Source organism: Epinephelus fuscoguttatus, linkage group LG3 (genome assembly GCF_011397635.1).
Source record: "Epinephelus fuscoguttatus linkage group LG3, E.fuscoguttatus.final_Chr_v1".
Taxonomy (NCBI): Eukaryota; Metazoa; Chordata; class Actinopteri; order Perciformes; family Serranidae; genus Epinephelus; species Epinephelus fuscoguttatus.
Window position 1 is genome coordinate 26,259,819 of NC_064754.1, and position 20,085 is coordinate 26,279,903.

General features: G+C 40.2%; 3 protein-coding genes across 3 annotated transcripts in view; 1 reads left to right on the forward strand and 2 right to left on the reverse strand.

Annotated features, from left to right (window-relative positions):
• The window catches only part of pdia2 (protein disulfide isomerase family A, member 2), a 177,197-nt gene that overhangs the window by 141,182 nt on the left and 15,930 nt on the right, over positions 1–20,085 (forward strand). The window lies entirely within an intron of this gene.
• Positions 3,581–11,349, reverse strand: cacng3a (calcium channel, voltage-dependent, gamma subunit 3a). Its single transcript, XM_049571479.1, has 4 exons — positions 11,139–11,349; positions 4,479–4,562; positions 4,236–4,376; positions 3,581–4,146 (listed from the first exon to the last, which is right to left on the reverse strand). The coding sequence occupies exons 1-4, from the start codon at positions 11,347–11,349 to the stop codon at positions 3,581–3,583; spliced, it is 1,002 nt and encodes a 333-aa protein (XP_049427436.1).
• LOC125885732 (protein kinase C beta type-like) overlaps positions 15,348–20,085 on the reverse strand; it is a 39,972-nt gene continuing 35,234 nt past the window's right edge. The window contains exon 17 of the mRNA XM_049571473.1: positions 15,348–16,989. Coding sequence (XP_049427430.1) covers positions 16,837–16,989 — 153 coding nt within the window. The 3' untranslated portion in view covers positions 15,348–16,836. The remainder of the gene's footprint in view (positions 16,990–20,085) is intronic.

Here is a 20,085-nt window from a genome sequence, read left to right on the forward strand (position 1 = left end):
ATGACGTTCTCTAGTATCTCCTGGTAGACGGCCGTGTTGACTTCGGACTTGATTAAACACACTGGACCATCACTTGCAGATGACATGGCACCCCAAATCATCACTGGACCTTACGCAACTTGAATTCCGTGCCTCTCTGCTCTTTCCCCAGACTCTGGGACCTTGATTTCTCAATGAAATACAAAAGTTACTTTCATCTGAAAAGAGGACTTTAGGACAGCCAGCCCTTTTAGCAATGACCATTACCCTACTTGTGGAGAGTGTCAATGAGTGTCTTCTGGACAGCTGATAAATCAGCAGTCCAGAGTCCAGAATATGTACAGTTTTCACTTTCTGAAATAACTGACAAGAAATATTGAAATCTTTCACGATATTCTAATTTTTTGAGGTGCACCTGTATGTGTACCACTGATGACTCGGAGTGCCCTCTAGTGACATTATGAGGAACTTAGAAAGTATGAACAAGGTGTTTTATCAGAGGCAGTGTGGCCAAGCAATAAAAGGTGCTGGATTAAGACTCCAGTTTCTTTGGGGTTGTGGATTTGAATCCCACTGATGCCAGGGTTTAACAAAGATAATACATGCACACATAAAAGTAAAGAGAAGACCTTCTTGTGACTATTACAACACTGGAAGAATGAATACATGTGAACCCATTTAAAATGTTTGTCAGAGTCTGTGAGGTAGTTGTGCAGTTGGTGCGGCAGCTGTGTGCTGGTGCTGATTTCCCTGTGTGGTCAGTACATGATGGCACTGAAAGCGTATTCATCAAAACTGCCTTGAATGTTCACCTGAATGATGCTGCTGCTGCCATGGTAACGCATCAGTCTGCCTGCTGTTCTGTTGTAGGTCTGTGAAGTTGTTTATACTGTCCTATCATCATCTCTAACACAGCTTACTCATGCACGTTCACACACACACAAAAAGCACGGGGGGGGGCCCATTTATTTTTGCTAACTTGTTTGTTTTTATATTTGTACTTTGCTTGGACATTTGCTTCTGTGCCCACTTATGCAAAGACAGATACTTGAATATTCTCCCTCTCTCACACACACACACACTCACACACACAGACACAAGCAACAACACTACACTTGAAACCACACTTAGGTCTCCCCAAAGCACATTTTGTTTTAAATACATAAGCTTTATTTGATGTAAACAGAGACTTTGTGACACAGCCGAGAGGGCAGAACCTTTTGTTACACGTATGCTCACATGCTTATGCAACACACACTCAATCAAACACACATACAGACACAATGAGAGACAGATAGAGAGAGGTCTAATGCATTTAATGGGGTTTCGATTTTGAGCTTAGGTCCACAAAAAAGGAGGACAGGAACAGGGAGACATAGTTAGGTGACATTCACCGTTGTTTGTGTGTGCGTGTGTGTGTGTGTGTGTGTGTGTGCCTCCTTTCTGTCTCACCTCTCATACACACATTCCTATCACTATATACACTCACTTGCACACACACGCTACAGATACTCTGTAGATACAGCTACTAGGGATGTCCCGATCTGATCTTAAAGAACGGGATTTGGGCCGATCAAGGCAGAGGATCCGATTCTTTGTTTAACGCCAGCTGTCACACAGGTCTTTTTACTTGTGAAGGTTTTGTGCAGAGACACGCAAATTGCAGCTGTCTCCAGCTCTCCTGTTGTCTTTATCTCCCAAACTCTGCTGAGCTTCTGAGTATGAGTAAGAGCAGGGGCTGAGCCCTGCCCACAGCAAAACACCACACGCCATAAACAACGGTAAAAAATGCAGTATGAGACAGTTTATTTGTTTGTTTTTTTCTTGTTTTGTTTTTTTTAAAATATGAAAATTAAATGTGCTCCTTTCATTTCAGCTAAGTGTGAGAATATCTTGTGTTTATGGTGCATGGTGTTTTACCACGGGCAGAGGAGAGACAGACAGCAGTGCAGAACCAACGACAACCACACTCACCACGCCACTGCAAAGTGCAACAAAAGCTCCGCGAGTGAGAAGTCAATAAAAGTAATTCATTAATGTTGCCTAATATTGCAAAATATGTACAGATGACAAAAATAAACACACTGTTCATTCAGGTAACTGATGCAAAGGCTGCACTGAAGCAACAAACACCAGAGAACAGGTTACTCTCTTAAAGGGACAGAGACATTCCCTCGAGACAGCGACAAGGCCAAAATGATTAAAGACAGGGTTTGTTATTTTATACCTATTTACTTATTTTGTGATAAATTCAATTCAATTCAATTTTATTTATAAAGCCCAGTATCACAAATCACGATTTGCTTGTTGCCGCAAGAAAACAGAAAAGCCATGCTGAGCGCCGCTCAGAGTGGCGCTGGTTGTCCCGGAGTACAGTTGGGAGTTTTACTGCATCGATTGAAAACAATGGTTCGTGTTTGTGCTTATCCGAATTGCAAGAACAGGATGTCGCGCAACACCCCGTACAGCTTTCATAGGCTGCCTTTGTCGGACGGCAAGATGCTGAAGTTGTGCTACAAATGGATGCTAACACTCCTGTCCAGACACTGCGCCTTGCAGACCATCGGGTCTGCAGCGCTCACTTCACCCAAGATGACTACTTCCAGCCGAAGAAGAGAAGACATCCAATCCCGAAACACCTCTTCCTCAAGAAAACAGCTGTCCCACAAGTACAGAGAGCTACAGACACAGTGGAGGTAATGTTATATAAACAATGTTCAAAACGCTTAGTATGCTATTTACAGAGATAGCACTGGCGATCTGAACCGGTCAGTGGCGAAAAAGCACTTTTAATGCGCAAACTTATACGGGACGCATTTGCCCCCGTTACCGTTTTAGCTTGTTTCGCGGCTCCTGGTTGCATCCGCCTCCCTCAATACTGAACCAGTTTTAAAACAAGTTGTACCTATGAATCATACGCACACATACACATGGGGAAATAGGGCCCAGGTTGAAAAATACCGAAGTTATCCTTTAATGCATTGCAGATATATTCAGTTAGTAATAATAATATTACAGTTTATTTCTGGTCACTTTTCATGACACTTGTCCCCAGTTGTCAAACATATACATTTGATTTGAATAACTTCAATGTACCTGAAGCGTGCACCATGCAGCTGTATTATCTAGGAAAATAGAAGTATCGGATCAGGACTCGGCATCGGCAGATACTCAAATGACTCGGTTCGGGGACATAAAAACGTGATCGGGGCATCCTTAATAGCTACTGTAACAACATAGCAGAAAAACATACAAAAAGCATAAAAATATGCATTTTCCAAGCAAAATGCCAAACACTCTCTGATTCATGATTCTCAAACACAAGGTTTTGCTTCATTTTGTTGCTTTATAAATTGAAGATCTTTGGGTCTTGGACTAAAACAAGCAGTTTGGAGACGCTACATTGGGCTTTGGGAATGTGTGTTTTTTTTCACTATTTTCTGACAGATTAGTCGATGTAGCCCTGTTCCAGTCCCCAAAGTCTTTCCTCTTTCTTTACCAATAAAGTGAGAGGACTTCCTTTCATTAAACATTCTCCTTTCACAGAAGTTCCTGTTATGTTTAGTCTTTGAAGGTCTATACTCCCTCACTTCCTGTCCTCTCAGACTGGCGTGGTCCTTCTGTTGGCAGCACAGTTTCCAGGCAGCATCTCTGTGTTGTTGTGAGCAGCTGCAGAAGTTAAATCATCCACAGCCATGTTAATCTTACCGTCTTTGAGAGGCGAGGTTAAGGTGTAGAGCATGAAATCTGAGCCCACTGTCACTGGTGTTGGCAAACCTGCCAAAACTTTGGATTCAGCTGAGAGGGACGGCTCTCGGTCTCGCACCATGGAGGCTCGAAAGGATTGTGAGGCCGACTCCCCTCCGCTGTGGTTGCTCCTGTAGCTGTATCGGCGGCCGCGGTTCTGGTAGTAACGGTTGCGGTAGTAAGATGAGTTCCGGGAGATGGCCGGCTTAATGAGGGACGGCCGGCCTTTAGTGCGAAGCTGTCTGTGTTTTTCTATAAACACGTGCACTGCGAGGACGCCCACCATCTCAGCCAGCACGAAGGAAAGAGCTCCAAAATAAAAAGACCAGCCATAGGAGTAGCTCTTCTTGTTGTCGCTCTGGCTGGGGTCACCTGAGTTGGCTGATATGTACACGATGATGCCAATAATGTTACTGAGACCTGGAAGAGTTCAGAGAGATGGAGGCGGTAAGAGGGATGATAAATACTGTAAATCCGTGCATGCACGTAGGTTTGCGTGTTTTTCTGACCTGCAGAGACAAAGAGTATACCAGCGCTGAGGATGACATTGTAACGTGACTTGTAGAACTCGCTGGCAGCTACACACACACCTCCGAGAAATAATAATCCCACACTGAGGATGGGAAAGAGGCTGGAGGCTCGTACTGCTCCTAAGGAGAGGAGAGGAATGGGGTATATATAACATTAATATACCGGAGACTTCCATTATAGTTGTTGGATCTCACTTTTATGTGAGCACATTTGTTACCCACTCAGTAAATACTCTGCAGCATCCTGCTCGTAGTCTGCATCTTCAGCAAAGTGATCAATGTCTTTGCAAACGCCCCGAAATGTCCCTGCAGAAAAGACAAAGTGAAAGAAACACATTACATTGATTCGTTAACTCCTTTCACTCTGTATCATTTTATAATCTGACATACAGACTGTATACAGTGTCTTTGACCCAGTAAACTCTACATGCTCTCTCTAACAGTGACTTGCATTATGCTAAATGTGATGTTGACCATTATCATCTGATGGGATGTTTCTTATTGATTTTTTGCCTGCTTTTATACAGTTCAGCTCAAAGCTTAATGTAGAACATTTGGCTCTGAATATAGGGCACATCAAGATATCAGACTACGGCCCAGAGAGTTACAGGGAAAAAACATTTGTCTGTCTGAGCACCGATTGTCCTCTACCGAGTTGCTGTAGGAAGTGTGTCCTCTCACCTCTTGTGTACATTCTGGACATGTGACAAAAAGAAAAGCTCTTCAGCTACTTGTGAACCATCAGCACAGGTGTATTGTGCACATGAGTTTTGAGCAGTTTATATCCTTTAAATCATCTTAGGACCCTTCAGTTTTCTGTTGGGACTTCATTTGGGGGTCATGACCGCTATGTAGGGAACCACTGATTTAAGTTCAGTCCTGCAGAGGCAAATTTAGACATTTCGTTCATCTCAGTTTTGGCTCACTAGGGAATCCAATTAAGATTGAATATGTCTTTTCTCCAAAAACCTGAAAACAAACCAAAATCAGGCTTCATGTTGGTGCAGTGGTTAGCATTGCGCCCTCACAGCAAGAGGGTCCCTGGTTCAAACTCGGGGTGGGGTGCATGTTTGCATGTTTGGTAAGGGAAGCATTCTGCTTTGTGTTTGTAGTGCAAGTAATATTGACCAATCAGGTTTTAGCAACAGGTAAACAGTCCACGTCGAGAGGATTGCTGCACTGGTCGAAACGCAATTTTGGACGATAATTTAGCTTCATATTAGCATTTTTAAAAACTTATCTGCTTTCATGTGTAGCTAGAGACTAGCCAAACTGACTGACACAAGGATGAGGAGGTCTTGGCCCAGATATCCACTTGCTACACCAGATGTCACGAAATATTAGCCCTCACATCCAGAGGCTTATCGTTGTCAGATGATAGCTGATGGGCTCTGAGATTGCTGGAGGGGTACCTGAAGTCAGTGACCAAGCTGTTGTATGAATGAGTTATGAATGAGAATGGGTTGTCAATTAATGTCTATTTTGCCAAACACAGTGTCTGGATCATTATTGTGTCTTCACAACATCTTTATCTCTCTACAAATGTGATAACATGATTGGATTGGAGGAGGAAGCTGACAAATGCAGAAAAGTGAGAAAATTTAATAATGCTAATGCAGTCCTGACTAGCTGCCATTTCAAGTGTTTTCTGTGTCCTTCAAGCCTTTGAGTGCTTCAGTTTGTGCACATATTCAGCATATTAAAACATCCCACAGTTCAGGGAAAATCTCCTGGTACAGTATTTGGGCAAGAATTCAAACCATAAAACAAAATATTCTATAGTCCCACCAATCAATGACAAACAGACGGTCACTATCACATGGATTATGTATACTTTAACGTGAACTTTGATCTGCTGAAGATTCATAAATCAGCTGCAACACGTTCCCTGCTCTCAGTAACCTCTGGCTCAGCAGTGCCTTTCAACATTTGCACATGCAGAGATATATTGATAAATGTGTCCCTATGTGCTGCACTGATTGACCGGTATTGATGATGGGACTCGGTTGCCATGGTTACCAAAACAAAACTCATTCGGCAAGCTGTAATTCGGCCGCGCTGAACAGGTCAGAGAGAGAGAGAGACGCTACTCAGAGAGCATTTATTCAAATTATTGTCAGGATACAAAGAGAGATGAGGTAACATGTTTTGCATATTTTTCCTCACTCTTAACAAGAATAGATATTTTCTGAGCACTTGCATTATGCGGCGTGTTCTTCTGCCAGCTTAGTGCCATTAGTCTTTATTCACACTGTTACTTTGGAGGACAATTTGGTTGTGGCTTGACATGAAAATAACCCAGAGAGGCCCCATTAAAGTGTCTCACTGTAGTGCTGTGTTTAATGAGTGCACACGACCACACGCTAACCCCGTCTGCCCTGGTTTGGTTTTATTTTGTATTTGTGTCGCCTATGTTTCGCCTGACATGTCACTATTTATTGTTGTTGTCATGTGTAGTCCTGAAGAAATCAACACTGCTGCCTCATCTTATGATTATGTATGGCACATAAGGCATAGACAGCCTTCAGCTTCCTGTCTTTTTGTCTGTCTGTCTGCTTGTGGCTTTTTGTGACGCAGACTGACAGACACACACACACACACACACACACACACACACACAAACACACAGGACTGCTGAAGCATTGATTTCCTCTGCATGTGTTGTTACCTTTCCATTAAACCATTTTGGAGCTTTAGAGATAGCGGGGCTGCAGCAGAGGGAGGGAAGCACGGAGAGACAGCTCAACATTCCCATTTAATTCCGAAAATTAGCAAACAGAGGATATAGGATAAGAGAGAGACAGAGGGCTACTATTAAAAAGCCATAAATAATTGAAAATGTCATTTCCATCCATCACACACCCAAGTCTTAAACTCCACTCCCTCCCTCCCTCAACAAGACGTGAACATTATTCTCAACCAAACCCATCAGAGCTAAAATACAGGATGTGTTGTCGGATTTTCACAGAAGACTTAACGAAACTGTTTTTCATTCTGTACGAAGAGATAAAAATAAAGATGACGCCTCAAATGTATTTTTAACTGACAGCTGTTGGCTCAAAAGGCTGGTTAATGAAGGCTAGTTAATGTCTGAGGAACAAACTCCCCCTCAGGGCCGCTGCTTTTATTAGTTTATTTTTATTCTCTTTGTTTATCTGTCCCCTGAAAGTCTGATATTTTATGGTACAATAGATTATTTGCACTCTTGAAGCATTTTAAAAGGCAATAAAGAAATCTGTTTTACTTGTGTACTTATTAAACTTTACAGTAAATGCAAGTTTAAACTTTGTTTAATCTCTGATTGTGAAAGAAAATCAAACATCACCACTGTTTGGGTGCTACCAGTATGTAACACTGTAACATTTACTGATTTACTGCACTTTATTACAGTGTTGATGCACTTGCACTTTCCCTGACTATTTCCATTTAATTATTTTATTATATACCATGAAACTTTTATTATTTATTTATTTGCTTAAATCACTGAACTCAACAGGCCTATATTTGGGACAGGCTTTGAATAATTGATCAATTATGCGTTATGACAGTTGTTTCACGGCACCAGGCATACTGACACACACCTTCATCGTGTTAAAACAATATCCTCCTGAGACCCGATCTCTTGTTTGGTATGCATTTTTAATTTCTCCTAGCTGTTTGGGAACAATAGGACCCTATAAGTGTAAAAAACGAAACACTGTCAAAGATAATTAAGTCCCAATGTCCTCAAATGAGACATTAATAAAGTGCTAATGTCTTCAAATGAGCACATTCTAATTAACAGTGTCTTAGCTTGTTACTGTTGCCAAAATTGGTCAAATTTGTTACCATATCAAACTACAAACATTATTAATCATAAATAAACAAGTTTAGACCATTAAATGTGATCAGATTTTGGACCTTGTCCACATTTTGTGTCGCAATTGGCTGCAGACGTTACAAGGATTAGTGTATCGTGCATTTGCTACCACTAGATGGCACAAAAAAGTGTCCATGAATGAGGACAACAGATCTAAGTTAAGCAGAATTAAGTATAAAGTCAAGTAAACTCAAAATGTCCTCTAATGAAGACACAGGGTCTCAGGAGGACATTTATAACTTGGAATCATTTTTATGAAAAACACTTTTGATTCATTGGATCGGGGGACCCTTATGGACTAAAGGAATATGAATAACTTACAGCTTCATCGGAAGGAAGTCACCACTTGTTTTTCATCATGCCGGTAAATCTGAATGAATCACAGTCCTCTCTGGTGCTCATGGTTTCAGTAAAATTAACTGTACCAAGCTAACCCTGACAAAAGTGTAAACATTTATACTTGTATGTGCGATCTAAGCTGGTCAAGTGGGTAGTCAACAGTCTGGTTTTATACATCCGAAGAACTTCTATAAAACTGAACTGTTTGGCAACCAGACCAGGCCTCTAACAGAGACAGGCCTTTATTTGTCTAAATGTGTAGCCACACCAGGCTAGTAAAAGAGACTGGGTGTTTAACTGGGACTAGGCTTTTAACTGAAGTTTTTCAATACTTCTACTTCACCATTACTTTTTACTCTACTACATTTACCTGGCAACAATCATTACTACATTAAGGTTTTAGATGCCAAACATATGACGAGCTCACAACATGTGATGCATTAAACAACACAACAGTATATAACATAGTTAATGTTATCTTTAACAGTGCTACTTACACATCAAATTATCTTTAAGTAGCTACACTCATATTTAGTCCTCATGGTGCTGGCTTACTGCAACTACTCAGAGTCTGCTCAAAATATGGTGAGCAGTATGACACTTAATTTAATACTAACACCGTGTTATCCTGAATGCTAAAACCAAGGAGGATCAAAAGCAAAACATTCCTTCCTCCTTTATGGCAGACCAGGCGCTGAATGTGCTGAACAAAGTAAGAGATTTAGGTCACATCATCAGGAATGCTCTAGGTGAGGATGATGATGTGCAGCGCCAGTGTTGCAAACTGTATACACAACACAAGCCAATATGCTGGAACATAAATTTCACATGTGTGCAGATGTTCAAACAGCTCTTTCTGAAGCCTTCTGTACTCCTCTGTGTACAGCCTACACGTGGTGCAGTTACAGTAAGGCAAAAATGAAAAAGCTTTAGGTAACATGTAATGATGTGTTCATAATCTTGCTCACGTTCCCAAGATGGAGAGGAGCAAGTTGATGTTAAAGCTCCTGTCATACTGCATTGAGGAATGTTTTGTACAAATTCATGTGCTGATTAATTGATTAAATGTATGTGGCCTTAATAAAGTGACACAATGTGTTCCTCTTGTTTTTGGAAACATTGGAACAAATGTCTGTATGTGTTCTAATCACTGTGGACTTGTAAACTGCAATGACTTAAAATAACACTCCTTGAGTCATTTTGTCTCTTTACTTTTGATTCTTTAAGTACATTCTGCCAATAATGTTTGCACACATGTAATGACGTAACATTTTTAATGCAGGACTTGTACTCAAGTGATTAAATACGCTACTTTTACTAAAACAACACTGGGTGCTATAAATTATGTTCACCATTTTTAAATATTTATTTTATAGTCAATACTGCAAAATCCTAAACTTTGTGATGCTGTGATGATAAAATACAGTGAATATTCTCCCAGAATAAAAACACTTATAAGCTGTTATAATACCATTATAGCTTAGGGTACTACTACATGACTTTACTTTATTTATCACCCAGTATAGAGACATGGTGTACATTCTCTCTCATGTGGAAGTAATAGGCATGTCACCCATAGGGACTTACAGTGTATTGTTTATTGATCTACACTTTGATAACTAGCAAACTTGTGATAAATAAAGTTGACATTGAAAGAGTATTGGAAATTAAATTATCTAGGGGTTGTGATAGACAATAAACTACGCTGGAAGCCACACATAAATTATATCAAAGCCAAAATTTCAGAGTCAGCTGCAATATTATATAAAGATCTTCTAAATCAAGCCTCATTATACACCTTATACTGTTGTATACTGAGAAATACAAAACCTCATACAAAGAACCAACAAACTCATTATTGATCAAACTAAAGACTCTTAAATTTGAAGATTTGGTCAACTTGAATTATGTACAGAACAAAAAAAAAAACAATTATTACCTGAAGGTATCCAAAAGTTGTTTGACAGAGAGAAAGTCAACATGCTGTGAGAGGTGTTTATATGTTCAGAAAACTATTGGACTAATGCCAAACTACACTGTGTCTCAGTTAAAGGAGTGAGTGTATGGAACAGTTGTAGTGAGGAAGTGAAAACACGCAGAACATTAAGTAGGTTTAAACAAAGGTTTAAAAATAACGTATTGATTAAATATGAAAATGGATGATCAGACTTCAAAAGTGACATAGAAGAACAGGGTACAAGGACTTAAAATGTGTACGCTGCCTTTTGTAAGTTGGTTTTCTTATTGTTGTCGTTTGCCTTGTTTGCTTATTTTGTTTTGTTTTGTTTTGCTAAATATGATGTGCTGTTAAAAGGGTAGGTGTTACAAATTGCACCTTCAGCCTACACCTTTTTCCATCTGCAGAAGTGTTGAAGTTAAATTACTTTATTGTAATGTTTTGCACTGTACTATTTAAGTATCTGCCATTTTCTGTGAGAGGCTGTGACTTTATTTACATGAATTTGTAGATTCATACATGATGTTCTTATGTGCATTAGCAGAAATTCAAAAATTCAAATTAAATTCTATTCAAAATTCAATTTCTATATATTTGTATCTAATATATTGGCTGATATCTGACAATAATATTTAAATATTTGAAAGTTTTGCAGTGAGTTTTGGTTCCTTGTAGTTGTAGAAACCAGTATATATTGGTAAAACTTGTAGAGGAGCGTGTGTCCTACCCTCGGTGCAGCAGGTCCTCCACAGACCCGAGTGGGTCAGCACCTCCTCGTTCTTGCGGACGGTCTCGTTGTCGTTCTGACTCTTGGAGCGGCACATCCCGCGGGAGTACAGCCAGTAGTCGGTGCCCACGGCGATGGTCATGAGACTGAAGGCGCAGAAAGCCCCCGCCGTGGTTAGCAGCATCATCACTCCCCGGTTACACAGCCTCATGTCGGCCCAGCCTCCTCCTCTTCCTCCTCCTCCTCCTCCTCCTCCTCACCGAGGAGTCCTCCAGCGGACGGAGACCAGCGGGTTTTAGAAACTGTTATAAACTTTCCCCCGGTGTCTGATCTGCGTGTGGATCCAGTCGGCTGCAGGAAACTGGAACTCTGTGCACATCTTCTACAACCTGCGCTACACTCAGACTGTGCAGGTTCAAGGACGGGACTTTTTACATCTAAACTACCCGCACAAGGCCTGGATCACTGAGCTGGGATGTGTCCATGTTTTATCAGCAGTACAAACACACAATCAGAGAGGAAAAACAGTAGAAGAAGACCAAGATCCTCCATAAAACAAAAAGTTGATGGGAGGAAACAGCTGCAGCAGCTCATCTGGACACCACCGAGATTGTTGTAACTCAACTGCGTGTGGCACCAACTGCTGGATGATCCCGCCCCCAGTGTGTGTGTGTGTGTGCCTGTTAAGGTCAACAGGTCAACCTGTAGCCTGAATCAGTTCAGCACCATGGACAGCAGCACAGTGGTCAGGATGTTAGTTTCTTCATTTATATAAGCTTATTAAATAATAAAGTATAATTAGAATAGTAAGCATTCTTTTCATAAAACTGTCAGTATACCAAAAAAATAAAGTAAAGTAAAATAAAATAAAATAAAACACACTTAGCCAACAACTAACACACTTACAGTTTCTTTGATAAGGACCTGATGCTTTCTGATAATAATGATAATAATAATATCATGTAAAAAATATTTGACAAAAATTAAAGCTACCATTTCCAGCATCAACAATGAGCCTTTAAATTCACTTACTATTATCCTCCTGAGACCGTGTGTCCTCATACAGTATAAGGACATCATATTTTGGGTTTACTTGACTGCATACTTCAATCTGCTTAACTTAGACCTGTTGTCTTTGTTGGTGGACACTTATTTGTGCCATCTAGTGGTAGTAAGAGCACAATATACTAATCCATGTCAGAACAAGACGGCAGCCGTTTTTGCAAAGTCAGTCGGCAGCCGATCTCGACACAAAAGTGGACAAAACCTGATCACATTTAAAAGTTGAAACTTGTTTATTTAATTAATAATATTTGATATGGCAACAAATTTGACCACCTTTATCAACACTAACAAGCTCAGACGCTGTTAATTAGGAAGTACTTTATTATTGTCTCGTATGAGGACATTGATTATATTATTATTATTTCTATGGTTAATTCTATGTTTATTGATTATCAACTTGTGTCTTTGTAGGAGAAATATCTGTAAATGAAAACAGTATCATTATGTTTTTACCCAAAAATGCAGCCCTGAGAAGTCTCTACACTCTTCCGCTCAGGCTGTATCCAATACCCTAAATTATACTATTAAGTATATATAGATATATAGAGTCACCAATTAACCTGCATGTCTTTGGACTGTGGGAGGAAGCTGGAGTACCCAGAGAAAACCCACACTGACTTGGGGAGAACATGCAAACTCTGCACAGAAGGGCTCCCCAACCCTGGGTTCAAATCAGGAACCCTCTTACTGTGAGGCAGCAGTGCTAACCACTGCACCACCGAGTCACCCTTAGAACATCAAGCCTTAATCCTGGAAAATTGTTGATGTCAATTATGAAGCAAATTTGTCAACAGACTCTGCTTGTCTAAAGTGTGGATTTGCTACTTTCCACTATGTTATACATGTTTTCACCATATTCTGACATTTTGCAGAAGAAACAAATAATCAAAACCCTATTATGTACAACGATTATGAAAATTATCACTATCATTCACAGTAAAATCTGGAATGAGATCCCACACTACATCAGAGCAATAACCTCTATTACACATTTCACTCACACACATAAACACTATCTGATGGAAGGACACACCTGCAACACCTCATTTAAATCTCATATCCCATTCTGCATCCTACTCTGCATTGTCTCTGGAGCTGTGTATGTTTTGTTGTTTTGCCTCTCCTGAAAACCAATCTGTACTGTAACACACAGTACTACTCTAAATTCCTTTCCTGTATAAATGAAAATTGCAGCAACACTTATGAGTAGCTTTCTCCTCTCTGTGAGCAGAGCCAGATCTGAAGAGCTATTATTTATCTTTGTAACACAAGTCACTTTAAGCCTTGAAAGTTATTTTTAGAAGCAGTCTGCCGATCTCCTTGATGATCTGACAGGGATTATGTTTGTTTTCGCCTGATATCTTACAAGGGCGCAGTCTGGGCTCTGTAGGCCCAACCCAAGGCCAAACCAAAATGTCACCAGAGTGTCATCTTTTAGCATCTTCGCACTGTAAAACAGACTATTATTATGTTTAATACATTAGATTTAATGCAAACTGCTTATGTGTAGTTTTTGTTTTCTGTTTGTAAGCATGCAAGGTTGAAGCTCCTGTTCCAAGGTCACTCCGAGGTCCACCCGAGTAAAACACAAGAGCCAGTGTTACTGAAATGGTATATGATAATTCACTTTAATGTAGGTATCATACTGTAAGTGTCTCTCACGCGCAGGTAAAGACGGCGCATGCAACATATGTATACTGTTCCTGTTACACAATTTCTTCAAGTTGCTTTATAAAAGTTGCCCTTTTCTCCTCATCCTCCTCTTCTCCTTCTTCTCCTGCCTTTTGCATAGTAAACACTTTATTCTCCCCTCTTTCCCCCTCTCCCTCTTGTCTCACTTATCTCGTCTCCCAGTTCCTTTTCCTTTCCAGATCGCACCGATGTGAATGTGAGTTTGGGGAACAGGTGAGGAAGAGGAGGAGAAAGGGGAGATATAAAAATGGGAAATCAAAGTAAAAAGTGACAGCTGAGTGCTGGCAGGGACAGAGAGCAGAGAGAAAGGGAGACGGGGCTGTGAAGAATAGTATAGAAGTGTATTACAACATGAAAACCACTTCTAGCTCTAGATCCCATTCCTATTTACACATACACCGAAATACAAGTCATACAGAATTATTACATCTACTTTATATGTTCAGTTCACAAAATCTCATATTTCTCTGTAGCATATTTCGACATTATTAGAGAAGGCGTACACAGCATTCGGAGTGGAAACTAAAATTTGAGCATGGATATTTCAAAACTGACTTGCATCAATAAATTCACGACACCGGAGGTTTTTTTCGTCCTCCCCGATGTCAAACGCAAATCTTAAGGGAGCTACTGTACCAACAGATATGGCATGCATAGAGGAGCTGCACCACAAAGACTGTATAGGCCTACACAGCACTAACCCACTGCGTACACAGTGCCATAGAGAGAAGAGAAAGAGAGAGATTAAGCAAGAGAAAAAGACAGAGACATTTTTTAAATATCACTGCCAGGCAGGCATTTGGGGGGATTTCTCTTTTCTTTTTTTTTCTTCTTTTTTTCTTTTTTTTGCATCAATTCGGAAGACGATACGTGCTTAAGACTAAGTTCAGGACTAACTTAGACATGAGGTTAAAATCAGAACCTTTAAAATCCTTCCTTCTCTCCAAACCGCAGCCTGCACAGACATGTGTGTGTGTGCGTGTGTGTGTGTGTGTGTGTGTGATTTAGGTTACCTTCGGGGAAACACACCAGACTCAAGACCAGGGGTCCGACTTATAAACATTGCGTACACACAAAAGGAGGCCTGAAAGAGGCATTTTCCGCGTCCAACGCAAAAGTTGTGATCTATAAAAACAGACTTGATAGGAGAAACTTTGACCCATGCTTCGGAACATTTTGGAGACGAGAAACTGGCAACGCAGACAGGTGAGGTGGAGGCCTGACTGTTGAAATTGTCAACCATTTTTTGGCAGATGCCAATTTAGCGTTTGTCCGTACGTACATTTTAATATGGATCCTACACATTGTTTTATAAATGAGATCCCAGTTCACTGCGGACAGCTTGTCCAACTGGGGACCAAAGCCATGTCTCAATATGGAAAAAGCTGTTTTTTGGGTCAGGTTAGTGTTAGGGTAATCTCTATGAACAGATATCTGCATATGTGTGCAGAATCTGTGGGCAACAGGACAAGATTTTGGTATCCGAAGTGTTCAGGTTTTCATTTCTAGTCATTTCTGGCCAATCTTGCTTGAGCAGCAGGTAAACAATCAATGCACAGAGGCGGAAACAGGCCCTCAGGCAGTGGGCCAGGCTTTAAAGCCAATTTTCGTAGTGGCCAAACAGTGGAATTTTCTTATTTATATGCTGATATCTGCTTATAGAGATAAAAATGACCAGCACATGAAAGGGGAAGTCTTGGCCCGCATATCCAATTGCTATACCAGATCTCCTGAAATACTGGCTAATGCCCCCAGAGGATTGTTGTCATCAGACCGATAGCTGATTGGTTCAGAAATTGGGGTATGGGTTAAGATTAGGCAAGCAAATTTAGGGTTACGCCGTTTCCACTTATGTATATGACTGATGTCTGTAGATCTGTGAATATACGGATGATGCCTCTAGTCTTTCTTTACGGATAGATAGAAACCTCATTTTGTCCATTTTTCACCATCCAGTAGTTTGGATTATGCACTTGGAACATTACAGGACAAAAACAGGACCTGCTAGGGACTTGGTATGTTTCATGAAATATTCATGTACAAAAAGTATGAACAGCTGAACGAGTCATAACGACAATCTGACTGTATATAATGTATAACCATATTTTAACAGAATAACTTCCCTCAGATTCACAATGTGTTAAAATGAGATAAACAAGTTATTTTTTTAACAAACTCACTTAACAATCGACAAGCAACTGAATTTAAGAAAATAGCCTGTTAGCTAAGCTAGCACACGGTCATGCAGTCTCTCCGAAATCCACCGCAGAATTTCATTTTTTTAATGTACTCAAGGCAAGGTCCAGACCGAAATATTATGAAGGGGAGGAGTTTCTCAGCTACAGCGGACATCACGGATATTCCCAAAGGAATGAATGGACTTTCAGTTGCCTCATCTCTGTGCACATATGCAAGTAGAAACGAGGCGTTAGGATCAGTCTGTGACTTCCCCTAAAGTGACCTAAGTTTGTGTGTGAGCACATACATGAAGTATTGATCATGGAATGTTCATGACGCAACTTTTACAGGCCGAAGAGGAGAAAAAAATCAAGTAAACAAACACACACTGCTGTTGATCAATAAGAGCACATACACACAGTTACACATTCACTATGACTCTTTGTATTGACCTACACACCACGAGGTCGTGTGAACACTACACATGCCTGGTGTTTTCTGGAAACTGGCCTGTTACCGTGTGGTTACTGGTCAAACTCAGTCTCACTGTGACCAACCAGCAGCTAAAGCCAGTGTGGTGGTTTCTGATTGTTGCCCAGTTTAGATGCTGGTGTGGGTCGGAGGTGTGTGTAGATGAGACACTGTGGCTTTAGCTTCAGTGGTGGTGCAATGAGATGCTGGATGAGTCCTCGTGGATGTAACTGGGGCCGCACTGGTTCGAGTAAAGTTTTGTTCGGGCTGCGTCTAAACCAACAGGACCTCCTCACACTTGTATGATGAATTCAGGGTTGGTGTAGGAGAAGCCTTGAAACTCGTTCTGGTCCAGATTCATAATGAAGAGCTTGTCTGTGGGTGTCAGCTCCACCACCATCTTGGTGAACTCCTTGTCGAAGTTGCCGACATCACGGCGTGATTTCTGCCACACAGAGGGAGAAAAGAAGGAGAGAGAGAATGTGTTACAGAAATAAAGTTTGAGTGAATCTGAACAGCGTTTAAAAAAAAGGTTGACAACAAGCAAAAAGAACAACTCTCCCATAGAAGCACAAAGATGGAGGGTAGAGAAGGAGGCAAGGGAAGTTTAATTGTGTCAGCACATGGAGAGACATGTTTTAATAATCTGCAGAGGTGGGACAAAGTCATTGTTTTACAAGTCACAAGTCTCAAGTCAGGTCAGTTCCTAAATGTTGTGTTTAGAGTCCTTAACGATTCATTATATGCCCTTCACCAGATGTAATGCCATTTTAAATCTATGAAGTCAGCATAGTACATTTACAAAAATAAATTTATATGCCTTTTAAAATGTGCATTTATTACTTTCATAAAGGCTTCCCAAAACTTTAAAGCTTTTAATGATCAGGTGTTTTTCTTATGTTTGACTCTTGCATGCAGGGCCATACACAGGAGTTTAGGAATACTGAGGTCAGGGGACCAGATTACTCCCATGCAACCCATCCATTACCAAAAATATTATACCTTATAAAAATTAATTTAAATTTATTTATTGTACATAAAACTGAAAATGTAAAACAGTAACAAGACTGCGACTTTGAGGGACAATCACTTCTGTTTAACCTCTGCTGAAGCCTCATATTAGCTTTTAGCAAACAAACTTTTGACCACATTTTTGCAAAATGAGGACTGTGGATTTTGTCCCCCATCATGTCTAGTGAAAGAGTGGCTTGTATAAACAGACGGAGAAATTACAGAAAGAGAAAACCTGTTCCAGTGTCCATTTGGGCACCTATCTACTGGTTTAAAGGTCCAGTGTTTAGAATTTAGGGGCATCTATTGGCAGAAATGGTATGTGTTATTTTCAACTATGTTTTCAGTAGTTTATAATCACCTGAAAATAAGAATAACTGTCTTTTTGTCTCAGAATGAGCGGTTTGAATCTACATACAGAGCGAGTCCTCTTTCACTGAGTCCGCCATGTTGTTCTACAGTAGCTCAGAAAGGACAAACCAAACACTGGCTCTAGATAGGTCCATTTGCGTTTTTGCAATGGTCACTGTAGTTCTCTTACATGCTTGGCACACAGGAGAAGTTTCAGTTCTGCAACCTCACCACTAGATGACACTAAATCCTACACACAGGACCGTTAAGACAGCCTTTAAAATTGTAAAGCTCTCCTTTAATGTGTGTTGTACAACCTGAGGAGACTTTAATTTCTACAGTTAAACACAAATTGGTGCAGTCAAGGCTGATTATGATATTGAGATAAACCTTTATTAATCCCACAGCAGGGAAGAATCAGTTGATACAGCTGCACAGGGACAGCAACAGGTACAGATAAACAGAGTAAAAGAAAGAAATGTTAAGAGGTATATAAAAATAAAATAAGAGCAAAATAAACAAATAGAAACTACAAGAGCACTTAGAGACTAAAATTACAAGGTATGAAACAGTAATGTGATTAATAGCTGTGATTAAGAGCAGATTTTTTTTATGCTGAGTAGGTTGCATGAGAGGAATCTGGTCTCCTGACCTCAGCATTTCTAAAATGCCAGTTTTGGTTACAGCCCTGCAAATTTCTACAGTTACATAAATTATTATTTTAAGACAGACCTGAAATACTGTGACCCCGTCTTTTAAGTCTGAGTGAATTCATGAGTCATTGCTGTTAAACTGTGAGTCCAATTGCACGTCTTAAAGTACAGTTTAGTCCACACCTCTGATCGTCTGTAAACGGTGGCACCACAAGGAGTCTACACTCTGCAAAACACATCGCTGATTCTATACAGGACTGGGGGGAGCAAGTCGACAAAAAACAAACACACCCTGCCGACAGAACCCAGAAACACAGTCAAAAGATGAAGACCCACCGAAACGTTTCAACAGCACAGATGCAGAAAGATCCAAGACAAACTTCCAAAGCCAGAGAGAGGAAAACGTTCCAGTACAGAACAGACAAGGATCGATAAAACAGACCGGTGGCAGACCAAACCACAACCGGAGAGGATTTAACACAAGGGAAGTGAAGCAGTGAGCCCCAGGCAAGACACATGTACCACACACACACACACACAAAGCATTTAGTATCCTACCTCTGCCTTTTGTATCATCACAGGGCTTCCAGCTGAAATGAGGAGAGGCTGGAAACTTTCCCACCTCTCCCACAGGTCCACGAACTCACCACTAAATCAGCTCATATAAATGTATGAGGCAGGTGTGACGCTGCATATTTTACCTCTGCAGTGTGTTTGTTTTGTGGATGAGATTCTATAATAACCCCCCATATAGCTTTTAAAAGCAGTATTGTCTCAAAAATAAAAATATAGACTTGTGTTCTACGCAAAAATAAAAAAAGAAGCATTTGTTTTTTAACATGTATTAAGTATTTACTTATTTATTCATAAAAGAGAAACTCCACATTGAGGAATTAATTTTGGGGGCTGTACACATAATCAGATTGTTGTTGGTGTATTACGTTAAAAAATTTGACTCTCCCAAACCGTGACAAAATATTAAAGACTCTATAGAGCACTGAAGAGCAATCAGAACTTTTGGGTTCCAAAAAACCTTATTCAAAATTTTATTAACTTGCTAATAACTACAAATACAGCCTTGGAACAGAGGCTTTATTAACAGTGCATTGTGTGGCACACTTCATATGTGTAAATTAGTTTTAAGCAATCTAATTTCATTATGTATTTCGTAATTCTGTTTTTTACCTGCCTTTAACAAACACCATTTCCCTTAAGCACTACACCTAAGTCCGTTAAATGTCATTGCTTGACATAAGAGGCGAGTGTCTGTAGTAACAGTCGGATAGAGAGGAGTGAACACTAAAAAGAGAGATTACAGCTAAAAAATAAAAAATGATTTTAGATGAGAGCTTTGGTGACTTTTATCAATGCCTATGAAACCAAGTTATGATAATGTCAGTACTCACACTGCTAAATTCTGATAGGGGCTGTAGTTTTTTTCTGTGCTCACAAAGTAGTGATTGTGTAACTCTGATGTATATGTTGTTTATGTTGATTAGTTTGTCTAAATAACTTTGCTTGAAATC